The sequence below is a fragment of the Gavia stellata genome, chromosome 14 (genome assembly GCF_030936135.1).
Source record: "Gavia stellata isolate bGavSte3 chromosome 14, bGavSte3.hap2, whole genome shotgun sequence".
NCBI lineage: Eukaryota > Metazoa > Chordata > Aves > Gaviiformes > Gaviidae > Gavia > Gavia stellata.
This window is the reverse complement of record NC_082607.1, coordinates 24,014,808-24,030,410: the sequence shown is the minus strand read 5'-3', so window position 1 is coordinate 24,030,410 and position 15,603 is coordinate 24,014,808. Positions and strand designations below refer to the sequence as shown.

Here is a 15,603-nt window from a genome sequence, read left to right as displayed (position 1 = left end):
GCCAGCCCAGGCAGAGCGGGGCTCCCCAGGGATGCCCCGGCCTTGGGGAGGTAAAGGCCACCGCACTGCATCTGCTCCCTCCTGGGGCACCGAGGTGCTGGACATGCTGGTGACGCCGGGCTGGCCCTGGGGCTGGCGTGGCATCGGGGACAGCCCCTTCACCCCAAGTTGGGGTCCTGCACACTTAACGGGGCGGGAAGGCCGCCGGAATTTCTCCTAGTCACCCAGCCTCAGCTCCGGCAGCTCCTGCCCCGGGCCCGCTCTCCCCGGCTGTGGGCAGACCTCGCGCGCAGGGTGCCGGGGCTGCGGGGCACGCACGCTGCCTGGGTCTTTGCTGGGGCTGGCGAGCCGGCCTGCACCCACGTGCTGAGGGTGCTTACGCAGCTGAGGGTGCCTGCAGCACTCCCAGCATGGCCACGGACCGTGTTGGACCCCGTGGGGACAGCAGCCACCCTGGCCGGCGGCCTTGTCGTGCCGTCCCCTATGGAAGGTAGAGAGAAACCAGAGCCAGCCTCTTCTCAGAGGCAGGGAGGGACAGGAGGAGGAGAAGCCATGGCACCAGCTGCACCAGGGGGAATTGTCACTGGATAGGGACAGTGGTCAAAACTCCAAAAGGTTCTCACGGCTCCTCCCTTGGAGACAGTGAGACCTCAACCTGCTGCGGCCTTGAGCATCCTGGTCTGCTGGGCGTGCTCTGAGCAGGGTCCCCAGGTCCTTCCCCATCCAGGCTGTTCGGAGATGAGCTGGCACTGGGAGCCATTGCGTCCCTCCCCGACCTGGGTGGCAATGCCTTGCTCTGCTCTTCCTGGTCTCCATCTGTGTCCCCACCACGGGGCAGCATTGGGGCAGCACTTTGGTCGCTGTGGGGCCGATGTCCCCATGGATGAAGACTCCTGCCATGGCTGCTAAGTTGTCCACAGCACGTCCCAGCCAACAGATCCCAGGCTCGAGGGTTAACACAGGCCGGGGACTGTCCCCAGTTGGGTTATGGCCACACCAGTACAGGGGGTAGGAGAGCATCTGGTAAGGGGATGTTGACCCGTCCCCTCCAGTCTGCCCAGGCACATTTCATGCCTGGGCAGAGATGCAGCCCCAGAGACGGGACACAGTGTGGGACAAGTCCTGGCCCCACGGCAGGCGGGGCAGGACTGTGCCACTGACCCACTGGCAGAGAGCGAAGCGGGACGGTGCTCACCCGGGCCGTGTCTCTCCTCGCAGGTGGTGCCAACGGCCCGGTGTTCAACACGCGCGCACCCATCGCCGAGTCCCTCTCCTGCAGCTTCGTGCCCGAGGCCGCGAGCGGGAAGGCCCCTCAGGAGACCAGTCCTCGCCAGCCCCTCTCTGCCCCACTGAGGAAGACCTTCAGCGACCTCGGGGCCCGCTGCTGCCAGCCGCCCGCTGCCATGGACAACGCGGCCACCCCCTGCACCGGCACCTGCAACGGGCCGCAGAGTACCCCCTTCCCCCCACCCTGGAGCACCCTGGGCTACATGAGCCCCCCCAGTCCTGCCGCCGGTCAGGGCAAAGGGCCCGCCTGTGCCTCGCCGGGCGGCTCCAGCCCATTGCCCAGCCCGGGCTCGCCTGCCGCCGCTGCCTCCTTCTTCATCACCACAGAGGAGCGCATGGGCAGCAACGGGCCCGGCTCCTTCTCCGGCACAGTGCCTGAGTCACCCCCGACCTCCGGGGGTGGCCAGAGGTGTGAGGGCCAAGAACCCAAAGTGAACTTCTTGCCAGGAAGCCAAGAGGAGCTGGAGACGGAGCCGGCGACGGAGCCGGCACGGCTGGAGGTGGAGAGGGCTGGGTGCCGGTTCCGCGAGCGGTCACTGTCGGTGCCCACCGACTCGGGCTCCCTCTGCTCCGTGGACATCGCGTACGCCGAGACCCGGCGGGGCAGCGCCAACTACGCCCTGGGCTACCCCAGCGCCAGCTCCGAGGGCAGCACCAGCACCGACAACGTCTCCCTGGGGCTGGAGCAGGAGGGCCAGCGGCGGCGGCGCTCCAAGAGCATCTCCCTCAAGAAGGCGAAGAAGAAGCCCTCGCCACCCACGCGCAGTGTCTCTCTGATTAAAGAGGATGGTGCCGTGGGGCCCAGCTCAGCACTGCCCAAGGATCAGCGACCCAAGAGCCTGTGCATCCCTCCGGAGCCCCAGGGCCACCGGCTGGTGCACGCCGACCCCCATGGGAGCGTGGGGAGGGAGCCTGACGGCACGGCCACCCCACACCAGTGGCATCTCACGGACTGGAAGGCTGGCGATCCCTACCGGTCCCTCTCCAGCTCGAGCACGGCCACAGGGACCACAGCCATCGAGTGCGCCAAGGCACAGGGCAGCTCCGAGTCCCTCGCATCCCCCTCCGTCTCCAGGGCCACGACACCCTCCCAGCTGTCCGCCGAGGCGGACCTCAAGACCTCCTCCCCGGGCAGGCCCACGGGGCTGATGTCCCCATCCAGCGGGTACTCCAGCCAGTCGGAGACTCCAACCCCCACTGTCCCCACCTCTGCCATCCTCGGACACTCCCCGCACCAGGTGCGGGTGAGGCCGCTGGTCCCCGAGAGGAAGTCCTCGCTGCCCCCCACGTCCCCCATGGAGAGGAGCCCCAAGTCCAGGCTTTCCTTCGACCTGCCGCTCACGCCGCCTGCCCACCTTGACCTCTCGGGGCTGAAGATCTCCCTGAAGGGGAAGACGAAGGTCAGCCGGCACCACTCCGACTCCACCTTTGGCACCAAGCTGGCCCAGAAGACCAGCCCCATCACACCCATCATGCCGGTGGTCACGCAGTCCGACCTGCGCTCTGTCCGCCTCCGCTCCATCAGCCGCTCAGAGCCGGAGGACAATGCCGACGGCCTGGAGCATGCCGAGGAGCCGGCACGCGGTCCCTGCCTGGGGTCGGAGAGGAAGGTGAAGCCACCCGTGGCAGAGAAGCCGCCCCTGGCCAAGCGGCCCCCGTGCATCCTGCCCAAGCCCCCAGCTCTGCGGGAGGAGGGTCCCCTGTCCCCCACGTCCCCACCAGGCACGACCACCAAGGAGAAGGGGCTGCTGCAGGACGGCTTCGTGGTGCTGCGGAAAGGGGAGCTGAGGAGGGGTCCAGGGGAGCCCCCCTTGCTCCTGAACCTGGCGGGACCCCGGCGGCTCTCCCAGGGCAGCCTGGAGGACGAGCCGCAGCCAGAGCGGAGCAGTGCTGGCGAGGGGGAGCGAAAGAAGGCCAAGGTGCCACCACCAGTGCCCAAAAAACCCAGCGTGCTCTACCTGCCCCTCGCTCTGACCACAGCACAGCTGGGAGCTGGCATGGGGGACCAGGCGCCCACCCCCAGCCCCATCATCACGCTGGACGCTGACCCCACCTGCTGCAACCCCGACGACCTGCCGTCCCCGGAGGCCCTGGGCACAGCACAAGCCAGCGACCCTGCCTGGGAGCAAGGTGAGGGTCTCTCTGCTCCTACAGTGGGTTTCACCCCAGGGACAGGAGGTTCCCCCCGTGCCCGCACAGGGTGGTTCACAGCTGCCTTCTCCTCCCCATCCGCAGGCAGCTTGGTGGAGGCTGGCACAGAGGAGAAGAGCTTCGCCAGCGACAAGACGGCTGAATCCATCGTGGAGGAGGATGACGATGTGTTTGTGACATCCCGCACCACGGAGGATCTCTTCACCGTGATCCACAGGTAGGGCTGGTGTGTGGCACTGGGTGCGCACAGCACCCTGCACCTCCTGCACCCTGCCACGGTCACGCGCCGGGCACAGTGTCCCACTGTGACACCTTAAATTTTCCACACCGGGGCTGATGCTCACATCTGGGGACAACCTGGGTGTTGCTGCCTCAAGCGCTTCAGAGCTTAGCACCCTGAGTCTGCGTCCAGGCTGGGTCACCAGCTTGTGTAGGGGGGGTGTCCACTGCCCCATCAGCCTTGGGGTAAGTTGGACCTAGCTGCCAGGAGAGCGTTTGCCAATAGCTAGGTCCATCACCGTGCACGGGTTGTCTTCTTGCCCCGGCAGAGCAGGCACAGCCACAGCTGGGCAGGCATCGTGCCCCTTGCTGTAGGACCTCGCCCCATCCAGAGTGGTGGCAGCTCCCACCCGGGGCTGCTCCCACTGCATGTCTCTTTGGTGCCTAGGTCGAAGAGGAAGGTCTTGGGGCGGAAGGAGCCTGGTGACACCTTTAGCAGCCGGCCCAACTCCCACTCACCTGTAAAGACTTCAGGCTCCCCGACCGGCGAGTCCCTGGCAGCAGCAGGCAGCACCGGGAAGTCTTCCAGCAGGAACGAAGACTTTAAAGCCCTGCTTCAGAAGAAGAGCAGCAAAACCAGCCCTGGTACCCGGCCATCTGCTGCCGAACTGCTCAAGACCACAAACCCACTGGCTCGGAGGGTCATGACGGAGTTTGCCCCCGAGCTAGATGGTGCAAACAGCCCCAAAAGCCAGCCCTAACCTTGTATGGTCCCTTCTGGCCATGAAGGGCTGGAGATGGCTGCAGAGGGAGTATTGCTGTGGAAGGGGTGTCCTAGCTGCCCGGGTGAGTCCATGTGTCCTGCCGGGGGTTTTCTGCTTTTGTTTCTTCCCTGGAGAGCTGCCGGCAGAGAAGCAGTGTTTGGAGCCCAAGCCCCCGTGTGTTTGGCAGAGCTGGGCCCTTTCCGGGAGGGAAGAGGTGGCACCGTAGCTGGGACTGTCCCTGGCTGAGCCGGCTCCCAGGACCGAAGGCGCCTGCTCGGGAAACAGAGGGGGACTGCAGCCCCTGGCGTCACTCAGCGCCCGCAGCGAAGCTAGCTTGAAACTGTTTGGTCACTCCGGCATGTGGTACTTTAAATGGCTTTTCTAATGCACAGTGGTGATGATGTTTTATTCTCTTTCGTTTGACATTGTACCTTGAGTTTCCCAGGCAAAGATCCTCGGTTTGAGTTCGGCTGGATATATGGAGATGTACTTTGGGAAGACGTAAGGGGGCCAGCTGGAATTGGGGTTGCTTTGGAAGAGCCACAAGCAGTTCCCCCTCGTCGTCCTGAGCATCCTCCCTGCCGCATGGGGAACAGGCACCCCGGCATCCACAGCCAGCGCGACGACCTCAAGCCAAAACCCAGCCCCTCGAAAGCCCCCAAAATGCTGCATTTCAGAGCTCCTCAGCTCTCAATCCAAAAGCAAATCCCAGGGTCGCCTCCGCCGCCAGCCCCGGGGAGCCTAACCCCGCCAGCCGCACCACACATGGAGGTCCGCCAGCCTCCCCGCTCCCTGCCAGCCTCCCAGCGTTAGCGGGTCCTGCACCAGGCTGTCGACTTCGGGCAACGTGGGGTGTGGGCGGCCCTGCCGCCGTGAGATGGAGGGGCTGCGGCAGGCCAGCGCTGCCCGGGGAAGCCCTTCCCCAGCTCTGCCTCTTGCATCACACCGAAGTACCCTGCGACGGCAGCTCCTGCAAACGTCAGCCGCTGGAGGTCCTAGGCTGCCGCCAAGCTGTTGGTGAAACCCAGCCAGACGTCAGCTGAGCCACCTCCCAGGTGACTCCTGGGGTCCCTCCAGGGTTACCCACCACTCCGCCTGTACCGCTGGCTGCAGGGGAGCTGTGCGAGGCTGAGCAGGATGTGTGCCAGCACCATTGGCAAAGCAGGGGCTGCACCCTGCCGCTGTCCAGAGTGCTGCTGGCAGTGCCACCGTCCGTCCCCCTGGTCCACGCAGGTCCCTGAGACAGCCAGACTGCGTTCCCCCGAGCGTCCCGTGGGCTGGGACACGCTGTCGAGGCGTGCAGCGGACGCCCCGCGGTGTGTGCCTCCCCGCCCACCCACACGGCTGCCCATGTGGGTGCTGCAAGGCGATGGCACGTGCCGTGGCAGCGCAGGGGAATGCGGTGCTGGCACAGCCATGTTGCCCAGCCCTGCCAAAGGGGTGGTTTGCACGTCCCTGGCTGGGGTGCCAGCCCTTGCCCGGGACTCAACAGAAGGCGCAGGGTGGGATTCGTCCGCCTTGCCCCCAGCTGCTTCTTCCTGGCTTGGCTCCAGCATGGGAGCCCCAGCTGCCAGTGACAGAGGCCACGGTGAGGAGCAGCGGGGCAGGGACAGCTGCCGGGGCCAGGGCAGAACTCGGGAGGAGGGCAGGACTGAGAGGACATGCCAGCCCCAGCTCAGAGCACTAGCGTGGCTGCGCACCCCTAGCAAGAGAGAAAGGGCCAGGCTGCGGCTGACAAAGAAACAGGGTGTTTAGGAAAATTTCCGCTTTATTTCTTGATACATTTCTGCAAGCTCCAGCATGCCCCAGCCCTCCTGTACATGGGGGAGAGTGATGCGGCTGGGTCCGGGCAGTGGTGCGGGCAGGAAGGCACCACGGCAGCACTACAGCTGCCCCTCCGAGGGGCCAGGGCTCGTCTCGGGGGGTCTCTGTCCCCCCCAGGAGCTCTGCACACAGCCTGGGCCCCCGGGGAGCACAGCCCTCTGCAAACACCTCCCCATCCACTAGCCCGTTCTGGATTTGACCCTAAAAGAGGCTCTGCACTCCTTGCGGTTGGTTCCCCCTCCCCTCCCTCCCATTACTTGCACATTGCTCCCTTCCCTCTCCCGGGGTTGCAAATTTAAGCCTGTAATTAAGATCCAGGCTGAGAAACTCAGGAAAAAAAAAAAAAGCTCTAACAAATTTCCATGCTACATCTCCATCCCACGGCACCCAGAACTCCTGCTGCTTCTGGGCCCAGCAGCAGGGTGCTGGCGCGGCGGGGATGGGGCCGTGGGGACTGGGGACGGGTACATTTTGCACATGACTGCTCAGGAAACTGGTGGTGGTGGAGGCGGCAGCGGGGGGATGGCAGCTGGCAAAGTGGGCTGGGGACAAGCACGGGGAGGGGACACCCCTGCAAAAACCCAGCACCGCTGGCAGCAACAGCGGTCATCCGCCACCAAATAAGAAATGTCTGGGAGGCCTGGAGTGAATCCTGGCTGCTGAGCTGGGGGTCGGGCCATGGGACGGATATCCTCATTTCCCTGGCCGGAGGAATGGGCTCTTCCTGGTGTGAGCTGGCCAGCTCTGGGCTGAGAGCTCGTCCCTTGCCGCTTGCTTTCCTCCTCCCTCCGGCTGTGGATGCAGAACCGTTTCTGTGGCTGCTTCACTGTGGGAAAAGCAGCTTGTGGTCCCTGGGGAGAGCCTGGCCGGCGGCATGAACCCCTGGTCCCGCGGGGTGGGGGCCAGCCCGCCATGGTGCGTACTTCTGAATGTTGTACTTTTTAATCTCGCCAGCTTGGTAAACTGCTCCCTGCTGAGGGCTGCCTGTGCGTGCTGGTTCTTGCGGCTGCCGAGGGGGCCCACAGCCCCAGGGAAGGGTGCTGGGAGCAGGGGGACGGGCAACCCCCATGACCCCGGGTGGCTCGAGGGGACGCTGGCAAGTGCGGGGCCCACGCAGCCCCATCTGCCGGGGCCTCTCACAGCGTCTGCCCCGCGCTCGTGTGTCCCCAGTGGCTCTGGGTGGGCGCAGGGACGCTGCAGGGTGCCGGGGACAGCCCGGGGTGGGTGCTGGGAACAGGCCGGGGTGGGTGCTGGGGTTAGCGTGAGGACTGGGGACAGAGTTGGGGTCCTGGGGGCAGGTGGGACGGGTGCCCGGGGCTGCCCAGGGTGCTGCGTGGGTGCTGGGGACCGGCCTGGGGTGCTGGGGGCAGGCAGGGTGGGTGCCAGGAACAGCCCTGGGTGTCGGGGGCAGCCCGGGCTGGGTGCTGAGCACAGCCCGGGGTGCCGGGCGGGCTCCGCCGGGGCGGGCTCCCGGGACAGCCCGGGGCGGTGTCCAGGCCCAGGCCCAGGCCGCCTTCAAGCATCCGGGCCTCACGCGGGGTCCTGCGGCCGGGGGCGGCTCTGGGGCGGCCGGGCGGGCGCCGGGGCGGAGGTAGGGGCGGCCCCAGTCCGGCGCGCCGCGGGCAGCCCGGGGGCCTCAGCGCGGCCTGACGGCGGCAAGATGGCGCCCAAAGGGAAAGGCGGCGGCAAGGCGGGCAAGGGTGAGCGGGGCCGGGGGCCAGCGGCACCGGGAGCTGGGGCGGTCTGGCCGGGCGCGGGGGGTGAGGGCCGGGCCGGTCACAGGGTACTGCGTTCACAGGCGGCGACAGCGGCAGCAGCGAGGGCAAAGCCCAGGGCCCGAAGGGAGGCGGCAGCGCCGTGAAGGTGAGCCCGGGGGGCTGCGGGGGGCCGGGCAGGGTCCCTCGGGGGCGGTGCCTCCCCGCTCCTCCCTCGGCCCGGCCCGGCTGCCATAGCCCCGCTTGGCTCCCCCCTCCCAGGTTCGGCACATCCTGTGCGAAAAGCACGGCAAAGCCATGGAGGCCATGGAGAAGCTGAAGTCCGGCCTGCGCTTCAGCGAAGTCGCCTCGCAGTACAGCGAGGACAAAGCCAGGCAAGGGGTACGTGCCGCGCCTGCCTGCCGAGGGGAGTTCTCAGGGGAGGGGAGCGCGGCCTGGCAGCGGGGGCAGCGGCCTGCGGGGTCTCCGACAGCCTGGTCTCCCGCTGGCCGTCGTTGCTGTTTCAGCGCTGCGTGCCTGCGGGAGACTGCTGTTGGGAAGTCCTTCCCGGGTGCCTTCAAGAAGCTTGCCTCAACAGCTTCGAGCACAGCACCCCCAGAGTTCCCAGTGGGGTGGGCAAACACTGGTCATGGGCAGCCTTAACTGCTGGGCAAAGACACAAGTAGGTGCCGGCAGCTCAGCCGTGAATACTTTTTTGCAGCAGAGCTGAGGCACACGAGCCCCAAGCAGGCCAGCCCTCGGGGAGGGTAGAGCCCAAGCCTGCCACGGCTTTAGCCAGCCAGTGCTTGCTGAGAAGCAGCCCCGTGCGAGGAACTCTTCCCTGTGCTGGCCTCCCTCACAGTGGTGCACGCTGACAAGACAGATGCTGCTGGGACAGGTTTCCAGTCCCACAGCCACATCAGCCACCCTCCCTGCTGATAAAGCTGCTGTTGCAGTGAGGTTCTCAAAGCTTAACCCTGATGGTTCCTTTTTCCAGGGAGACTTGGGCTGGATGACCAGAGGCTCCATGGTGGGACCTTTCCAGGAAGCAGCATTCGCCTTGCCCGTGAGCAGCATGGACAAGCCAGTGTATACAGACCCTCCTGTCAAAACAAAGTTCGGGTACCACATTATCATGGTGGAAGGCAGAAAATAAAATATGAATGACCATTACTTTGTTGACTGCTTGAATCCTGAGAGCTTCCCAGACACCTTGACCTTGGAGCAAGTCGGTCATAACCAGCGGCATGCTTGGAGGCAGCCGGCCATCCCTGCCATCATGGCAGGATGCACAGATTACAGCTGGCAGAGAACAGGGCCCTGCCTAGAGAGGTAAAGCATTCCCTGGAAAAGGTCAATTAAGAGCTTTACACAGTTGTTGAAATCTGTTTTGTCTGGCAGGCCAGCCTCTTGCTTTTCCCATTGCAATCTGTCCACCTGAATAAGGTGCTCAGGCTTCTAATTGCAAATTAAATGATGCAGAAAGGGAAAGAGGGGTTCCCCAGGGCCTTGATCTTTATCCCCATCCTCATCAGTGAGGATGGAAACAGCTCCTGTGCTGCAGTTTCTGCTCCAGAGCTCAGACTTGGGCTGGGAGGATAGTCCCTTTGGTAGAGGGTGGGTAGCCCTACAGCTAGAGCTAGTGGTCGCTGCCCCGGGCAGGCGGCTTGTTCTTGCAGTTACCCAGCAGAGGCCTGGGTCAGGCCGGGGCTGGAGGCACCCTGGCTGAGCACTGGTGGGGAAGGCGAGTTGGGGAATGGAGTCTTCCTGAATAGAAAGTTATCCATACCTAAAGCTGCGTCTTATCCACTTGAAGCTGGGGGAAGAAATGGTGTAACTTAGGCTTGAATGAGAGAAAAGCCACTAAACGCTTGCTTGTTGCTTCCTGCACGCCCCATGCTGCTAGGTGTGCAGTACGTGTCTCAAGCCTAGCAGGCTGCGCCTCATCCTTCTGGTAAAATTGCCTGAAGGACAGTGTGATTGATGCAGATGTGATGGCGCATTATGTCTCCTACCTCTTGGATCTTAGCAATAAATACCCCAGCGCAGTGATCTCCTTTCTGCTGAAAGGCAGCACTCAAACTAGGCACATCTCTACCACCAGACTCCGGCTCTGTTCACAGGTGAGCATCATGCAGCGTCAGAGGGCTCAGAAAACATCAAAGAGAACAAAACGCCTTTCTCAAGATCGTATACAAGGAAGAGGTGAGACCAAAACCAGGGCAGGTCTTTCTCTTCCCTCCCTTTTTGGGGTGTTTGTTTTGTTAAGAGAATGGAAAGCTCAGAGAGGCCAACGAATGATTGCAAAGCTCTAGTTCATTAATATTTTGTTATGAAAGGCAGACAGGCCTTTCTACAGTATGAGAGTAGATGTGGCCTCATTTAAGGAATGCTCTGTTAAAAAACTACTTGTTCCCAGGCTGCCGGAGCTTTCTTCTACCCATTAGCAAAAGCACATTGGCACATCTCCCGTACCAACAGGATCATTGTTTGTGTTTGTCATGTCTCCTAGTAGAAAGGATTCAAATTCAGCAGACCAGTTTCCTCTCCAAAAACTGAAAAACTCAGCAAGGTGTGAAAGTATCCCTTGCTATCACACTGTGATACAGAAGGCAAACTTGCTAGGCACTAAACATGCACATGGCATGCAGAAGCATTAAAATTCACTGCTGTATTGTCACAAGGAAAGACTGTACAGAAGATGGTTGTAGTGATGAGCGTACCCCGGCCAAGTTTTATCTCAGTGTGGTGGCAGGGGGGCGAGTCAGATAAGCAGAGCATTGCTTAAAGCCAGAACAAGGTTCTTCTGATTTTAAGCTTGCATGGTTCTGAACTATGAACCCACGTCATAGGTTTAACATGCCTACAGTACCAGAGAGAAATGTTTAATCTACCACAGCTAAACTGTATGTGGGAAGAGGGTTAGAGGACTTCCTTACCAGAAAAAAAAAAAAAAAAAAATAAAACCAGTATTTCCCCCTCCTGCTGCCTTTGTGCAAGAGCAGGCTTCTGTACTACTCAGAGGGAAATAAACAGGGGGGGAGGGCTCCAAACAAGGTCAGTCTAGAGACTCCTTTGAAGTCCTTGGCTCCTCCAGCAATACCAGAAGGTTTGAGGTGTTCAGCACCTTGCAGCAGTCAAGGTCTAATTGCTATTCTAGTCCTTCTGCAACCCTCCCCCTACATACCCCTTCCACAGCAGCCACGGCCTGGCAGGGATTCGAGCAGAAGGGTTTCTGCAGTGCCACGTTCGGTGTTAGACCTGGCACCAGACAGATGGTGTGCTGGCCTCCATTGCTTGGAGGATTTATAGCAGCAACCAACTTCTTTTTTTGTCTCCTCCACAGCAAATAAATATATTCTCAGACCAACTTAAAACCAGGCTGCAGTAGCTCTGTTTTCCCCTTTGCACCTGCATCCAGCTCACCCAAATGGTGGGTGATGTTCAGGCAGACAAATCAGCTTGTTTCAAGTCAAGGATGGAGGAACTATAGCAATTTGAGTTTAGACTGTGTGCAGCTGTTGAGGAATCACACCCTCAGCCTCCTCTCAGGAGAGAGGCAGTTGCAGAATCTGAAGGGCAGAAAGACAAAGCCAGGGCTGCAAGCTTGGAGCGGGGTTTAGACATAAAGACAACCTTTATTATTAAATAATCAGAGAGGAGCATGAACTGTTTTCATCTTTGTGAACTGAGTCCACAGTGAAGTCCCTTCCCCAGCACCCAACACCTGACAAAGAGATTCTTAGACTGTTTCTTCACGCGGGAGGAGATGCTGAATTTGTTCAGCCACTCTGAAAGAAGTGTGTATTGCAGCCATCAGTCTTAAGCTAGATAAAAGAAAAAAAAAAAAATCACAGTGAAGTAGTTCAGACAAACATTTAATGAGAAAAAGTAAGACTGTACTTAATAAAGGTATACATATTTCATTTCTGGGCTAGCTGTCTATACAAGGTTAAAGTCATAAGCATAACTTCAGGATCTCCACTTTTTATGTCAAGAGCTTGCAGGAAACAGTTCAATGCCTCCTGTAGTTTTCCATCATCTTTAAGTTTCTTCCCACTGTCTACCAAGGTATTGTAATCACCTACAGCAGAAGAACTCTGACCAACCTCTTTTTCAGAGATGCTTTCCTGGGTGAAGTAGTCTATCTGCTCACCCGACTGAAGCTCGACATCACCACTGGATCCCTCCTGAGATGACTCTGTCTCATCTGCTTCAGACTGCTCAGAGGGCATGCTGTCTAGATGTTCAGCTGTATCAAGCGTTTCTCCAGCAGGTTCTTCTTCAGGTTCGGCAGATTCCCCACTACACTCTTCAGCTTCTTCTTCCACAAGGTCGTCTTGCTCCTCGTCACCGTCATCATCGTCGTCTTCATCAGTGGTTCCCATGATTTCTCCAATATCCTCAACCTCATCTACCACCTTGTTGATCAGAGATCGCCTGGAAGCGGTAGACCTGTTACCACTGTTAATTAGTCGGGGAGAAAAGATGGGGTTTGCTATACTTCTGTCACATTTAGGAGTGGATGCACTAATTCCTCCCAGAAACTGATGCAGCGGGCTGTTCATGGGAGAGGGCCTTTTTTCAGACTGGCTTTCCTCCAAGATCATAATGGAATGGTCTTCATCCTCACTGTCTGAAACAATTCTTTTTAAGCATTTCTTTCTACGAAAACCGAAGGCACCACTGCTTTCCTCTGATGCTTCACTCTCTTGCAGGGAGTTATTTGGCTCTTCTTCAGTTGTGTGACAGGGTTTTCCACAGTTACTGTTCTCACTTAGCCCAGTTTTTGTTGGAGATTTTTTTGTTGGAGACTTACAAAAACTTTCTGCTTTTAGTTGGAAGCTGTCCTTTTCTGGGTGCTCCAGTGATCTTTCCCTATTAGAGGCATCTTGCCATCCATCTTCAGACTCTTCCAAGACCAGATTGAAGTCAACTTGATCCTGGAGAGAAGGCACAGACGTATCCTCCAAGCTGGCTTCCAACACACGAGACTTCTGGAGCTCAGCGTGGATTTCTGGCGTAATGTTTGATAAATCTGGCACTGCGGCAGCCCAAGCTAGCTCAGGAACGTCATTCTTATCTGTCCCCAAGGCAGCACGTGGGTCAAGTAGCTGATCTGACACTTCTGCATCTCTTAACCTGTTGGGATCGTCATCCATACCAGACTCATTAGAGGAATGCTGACTATGCCCAGACAGGCCATTCCCTGCCTCAGTCAAGCTATCTGAATTTACATGGGAACACCGTTTCTGTTCAAGACTCTGACTCTCTTTATCAAGTGGATGAAGTCCAGGCGATGATGGTATAATGCTTGAGTCAAGATTTTTCTCAGATTCTTGTATGTTGGATTGTTTCACTGTCTTGCTGGTATTAAGCAGCCCTGTATCCATACTGGACACATCTTGTGCCAGTTTCTCTTCATCCAAGTCATCAATAGTCAGACTTGTCATTTTGGAGCTGACATTAAGGACCTGGACCTCCTTGTCCTCTGTGAGATCAATAACTTTGTCGTTTTCGTGTTTGTCAGCTGCTGGTGGTGAAACAAGGTGGTTTATGTTGTTCAACCCTGGAGACAACTTCTTTGGCTTGGAGACCAGTTCTGGTGGTCTTTGCCATATCTCTTCACAAGCATTTCTGATCCCCTCCATCCTCTGGTCTCTAAGCTGAGACTCTAACTGAACTAGCTCGTGGGCTTTCTGTACCCTCCGTTGAATGTACTGATGGGCTTCTTCGCTGTCAACCTGCTCCTCATGAGCTATTTCCCTCGTATATATCAAGTCATGATCAGAAATGCCAAACATTTCCAGAGAGTGCAAATATGCAATATGTTCATCCAGCTGCAGGTCAGTCTTTCTTTGGGTGGCATGCAAAGACTGCAGCTGGATCTGAGTTGCAGATGTTCGAGTATCTTCTAATGTGAAAAGCTCCCTTAGTTCCTGTTTGGAGAAGTATCTAAACGGGTTCTTTTTGTCACCGGTAGTCTGTCTTATTAACGAATCCTTAAATACTTGTCGTCTGTATATTTTCTCTTCCACTGTACCACAGGTAATCAGTCTATAAATTACTACGTTCTCTTTTTGCCCGATCCTGTAAGCTCTGTCTACAGCCTGAGCATCTGTAGCTGGATTCCAGCTGGGATCAAAGATCACCACTCGGCTGGCTGCTGTTAAGGTTATACCAACGCCACCAACTTGCGTAGTGAGCAGGAAGACGGAGTAGTCCTTGTTACTCTGAAAGGCGTTAATGCGCTTCTCCCGTTCTGTTAGGTGGGTGACTGTGCCGTCAATACGCATGATTTTGAATTGTCTGTGAGACAAGACATGCTCTATGATATCCAGCATCTTCCTTGACTGTGAGAATACCAGGGTTCTGTGTCCCTCTTCTCGCAGTCTTTCTAGAAGTCCTACGAGGAACAGCATTTTCCCAGACTCCCGAATCACAGTCTCATCAGAGAGATGATCTATTTTATTAGCACCCGAAAGCATACCTGCTTCACTCCTGTGATCCTGCTCGGAGTACTCCTGTTCTTCCAAGCCCAGCTGGATACACGCTCTTGCAGACAGAAGCCTGGGGTGGTCACACAGCTTCTTCAAGACAGTCAGCTCAGCCAAAGGCGACCGGGTTGTCATCAGCACTTCTTTCACGTGATCCAGAGAGAGAAAGTTCCTGTAGATTTCTTCCTGCACTGGTGCCAAGTACACCCACACAACAAAGTCATTTTTCCTAGTGAGAGATGGCATGACAGGAGCACTATTCTCGCTTGGATCCTCAGGAAGAGGAGCGTCTGGTTCGTCAGCACGATTGTTTTTGATATCTTCTTTGGTTCTTCTGAGGAAATACGGCTTTATAATTGTCATTAGATTCTCTGATATCTTTAGCCCTAGTGCTTTCTCGCCTAGAGTTGCATCCTTCTCCCTTGCCCTAGTAATAGGATTCTCGTATTCCATTCTAAAAGTTTTGGCCGTTCCCAAGAGAGAGCCTTGGCATGCAAAGTCAAATAAGGACCACATTTCCCGCAGGTTGTTCTGCACTGGGGTGCCCGTGAGGAGGAGGCGATGCTTCGCAGGAATCACATATACACACTTGGTCGTTTTGTTGGACGGGCACTTGATTTTATGCGCTTCGTCGAGAATGACATAGTCCCAGACAAACTCCTGCTCTTGGCAGCTGGCAAGCTGCTTCCAGTTGTTGATGAGCATCTGGTAGCTGGTGACGACGATGCCGTTCTTCCTCTGGACTCTCTCCAGGTTCCTGGTGCGCTCCATCTTGCTGGTGCCGTGGAACTCCTTGACGCGCAGGCCGGGGGTCCAGCGAGCAAACTCCGCCAGCCAGCTGCTGACCAGGGTGGTGGGCATGATGAGCAGGACGTGCCGGATGAGCTCAGCGTCGAACATGCCCGAGAGGAAGGCGATGACCTGGACGGTCTTACCCAGGCCCATGTCATCTGCCAGAATGCCGCCAGGCCTGCCCTCCCGGTGCAGGCGGTACAGGAAGGCAACGCCTTCCCGCTGGTGCTGGAAGAGCTTCCCATGCATCTCCCCGTAGATCAGCAGGCCGCAGCCGCACACGTCCACGAAGCCTTCCTCCTCCTCCTCCTCCTCCTCCTGCTCCGCCGCCGCGGCCAGCGCCTCCTCCACCCGCTGCATACGGCCCCGCAGCTT

The 15,603-nt window shown here is 58.5% G+C and overlaps 3 protein-coding genes across 4 annotated transcripts in view; 2 read left to right on the top strand and 1 right to left on the bottom strand.

Moving 5' to 3' along the window:
* NHSL2 (NHS like 2) overlaps window positions 1-4,810 on the top strand; it is a 33,942-nt gene extending 29,132 nt beyond the window's left edge. For both annotated transcript variants that reach the window (XM_059824346.1, XM_059824347.1), the window contains 3 exons: window positions 1,219-3,417; window positions 3,523-3,655; window positions 4,106-4,810. In XM_059824346.1, the coding sequence (XP_059680329.1) occupies window positions 1,219-3,417; window positions 3,523-3,655; window positions 4,106-4,418 (2,645 nt within the window). In that variant the 3' untranslated portion in view covers window positions 4,419-4,810. The remainder of the gene's footprint in view (window positions 1-1,218; window positions 3,418-3,522; window positions 3,656-4,105) is intronic.
* Window positions 4,811-7,901: 3,091 nt separating this feature from the next.
* Window positions 7,902-9,112, top strand: PIN4 (peptidylprolyl cis/trans isomerase, NIMA-interacting 4). The gene is made up of 4 exons (XM_059824532.1): window positions 7,902-7,945; window positions 8,044-8,108; window positions 8,222-8,341; window positions 8,937-9,112. The coding sequence occupies exons 1-4, from the start codon at window positions 7,906-7,908 to the stop codon at window positions 9,093-9,095; spliced, it is 384 nt and encodes a 127-aa protein (XP_059680515.1). The 5' UTR covers window positions 7,902-7,905; the 3' UTR covers window positions 9,096-9,112.
* Window positions 9,113-11,862: 2,750 nt separating this feature from the next.
* ERCC6L (ERCC excision repair 6 like, spindle assembly checkpoint helicase) lies at window positions 11,863-15,396 on the bottom strand. Its single transcript, XM_009816646.2, has one exon. It carries the CDS (start codon window positions 15,379-15,381, stop codon window positions 11,863-11,865), a length of 3,519 nt encoding a protein of 1,172 aa, XP_009814948.2. The 5' UTR covers window positions 15,382-15,396.
* Between the last annotated feature and the right edge of the window lie 207 nt (window positions 15,397-15,603).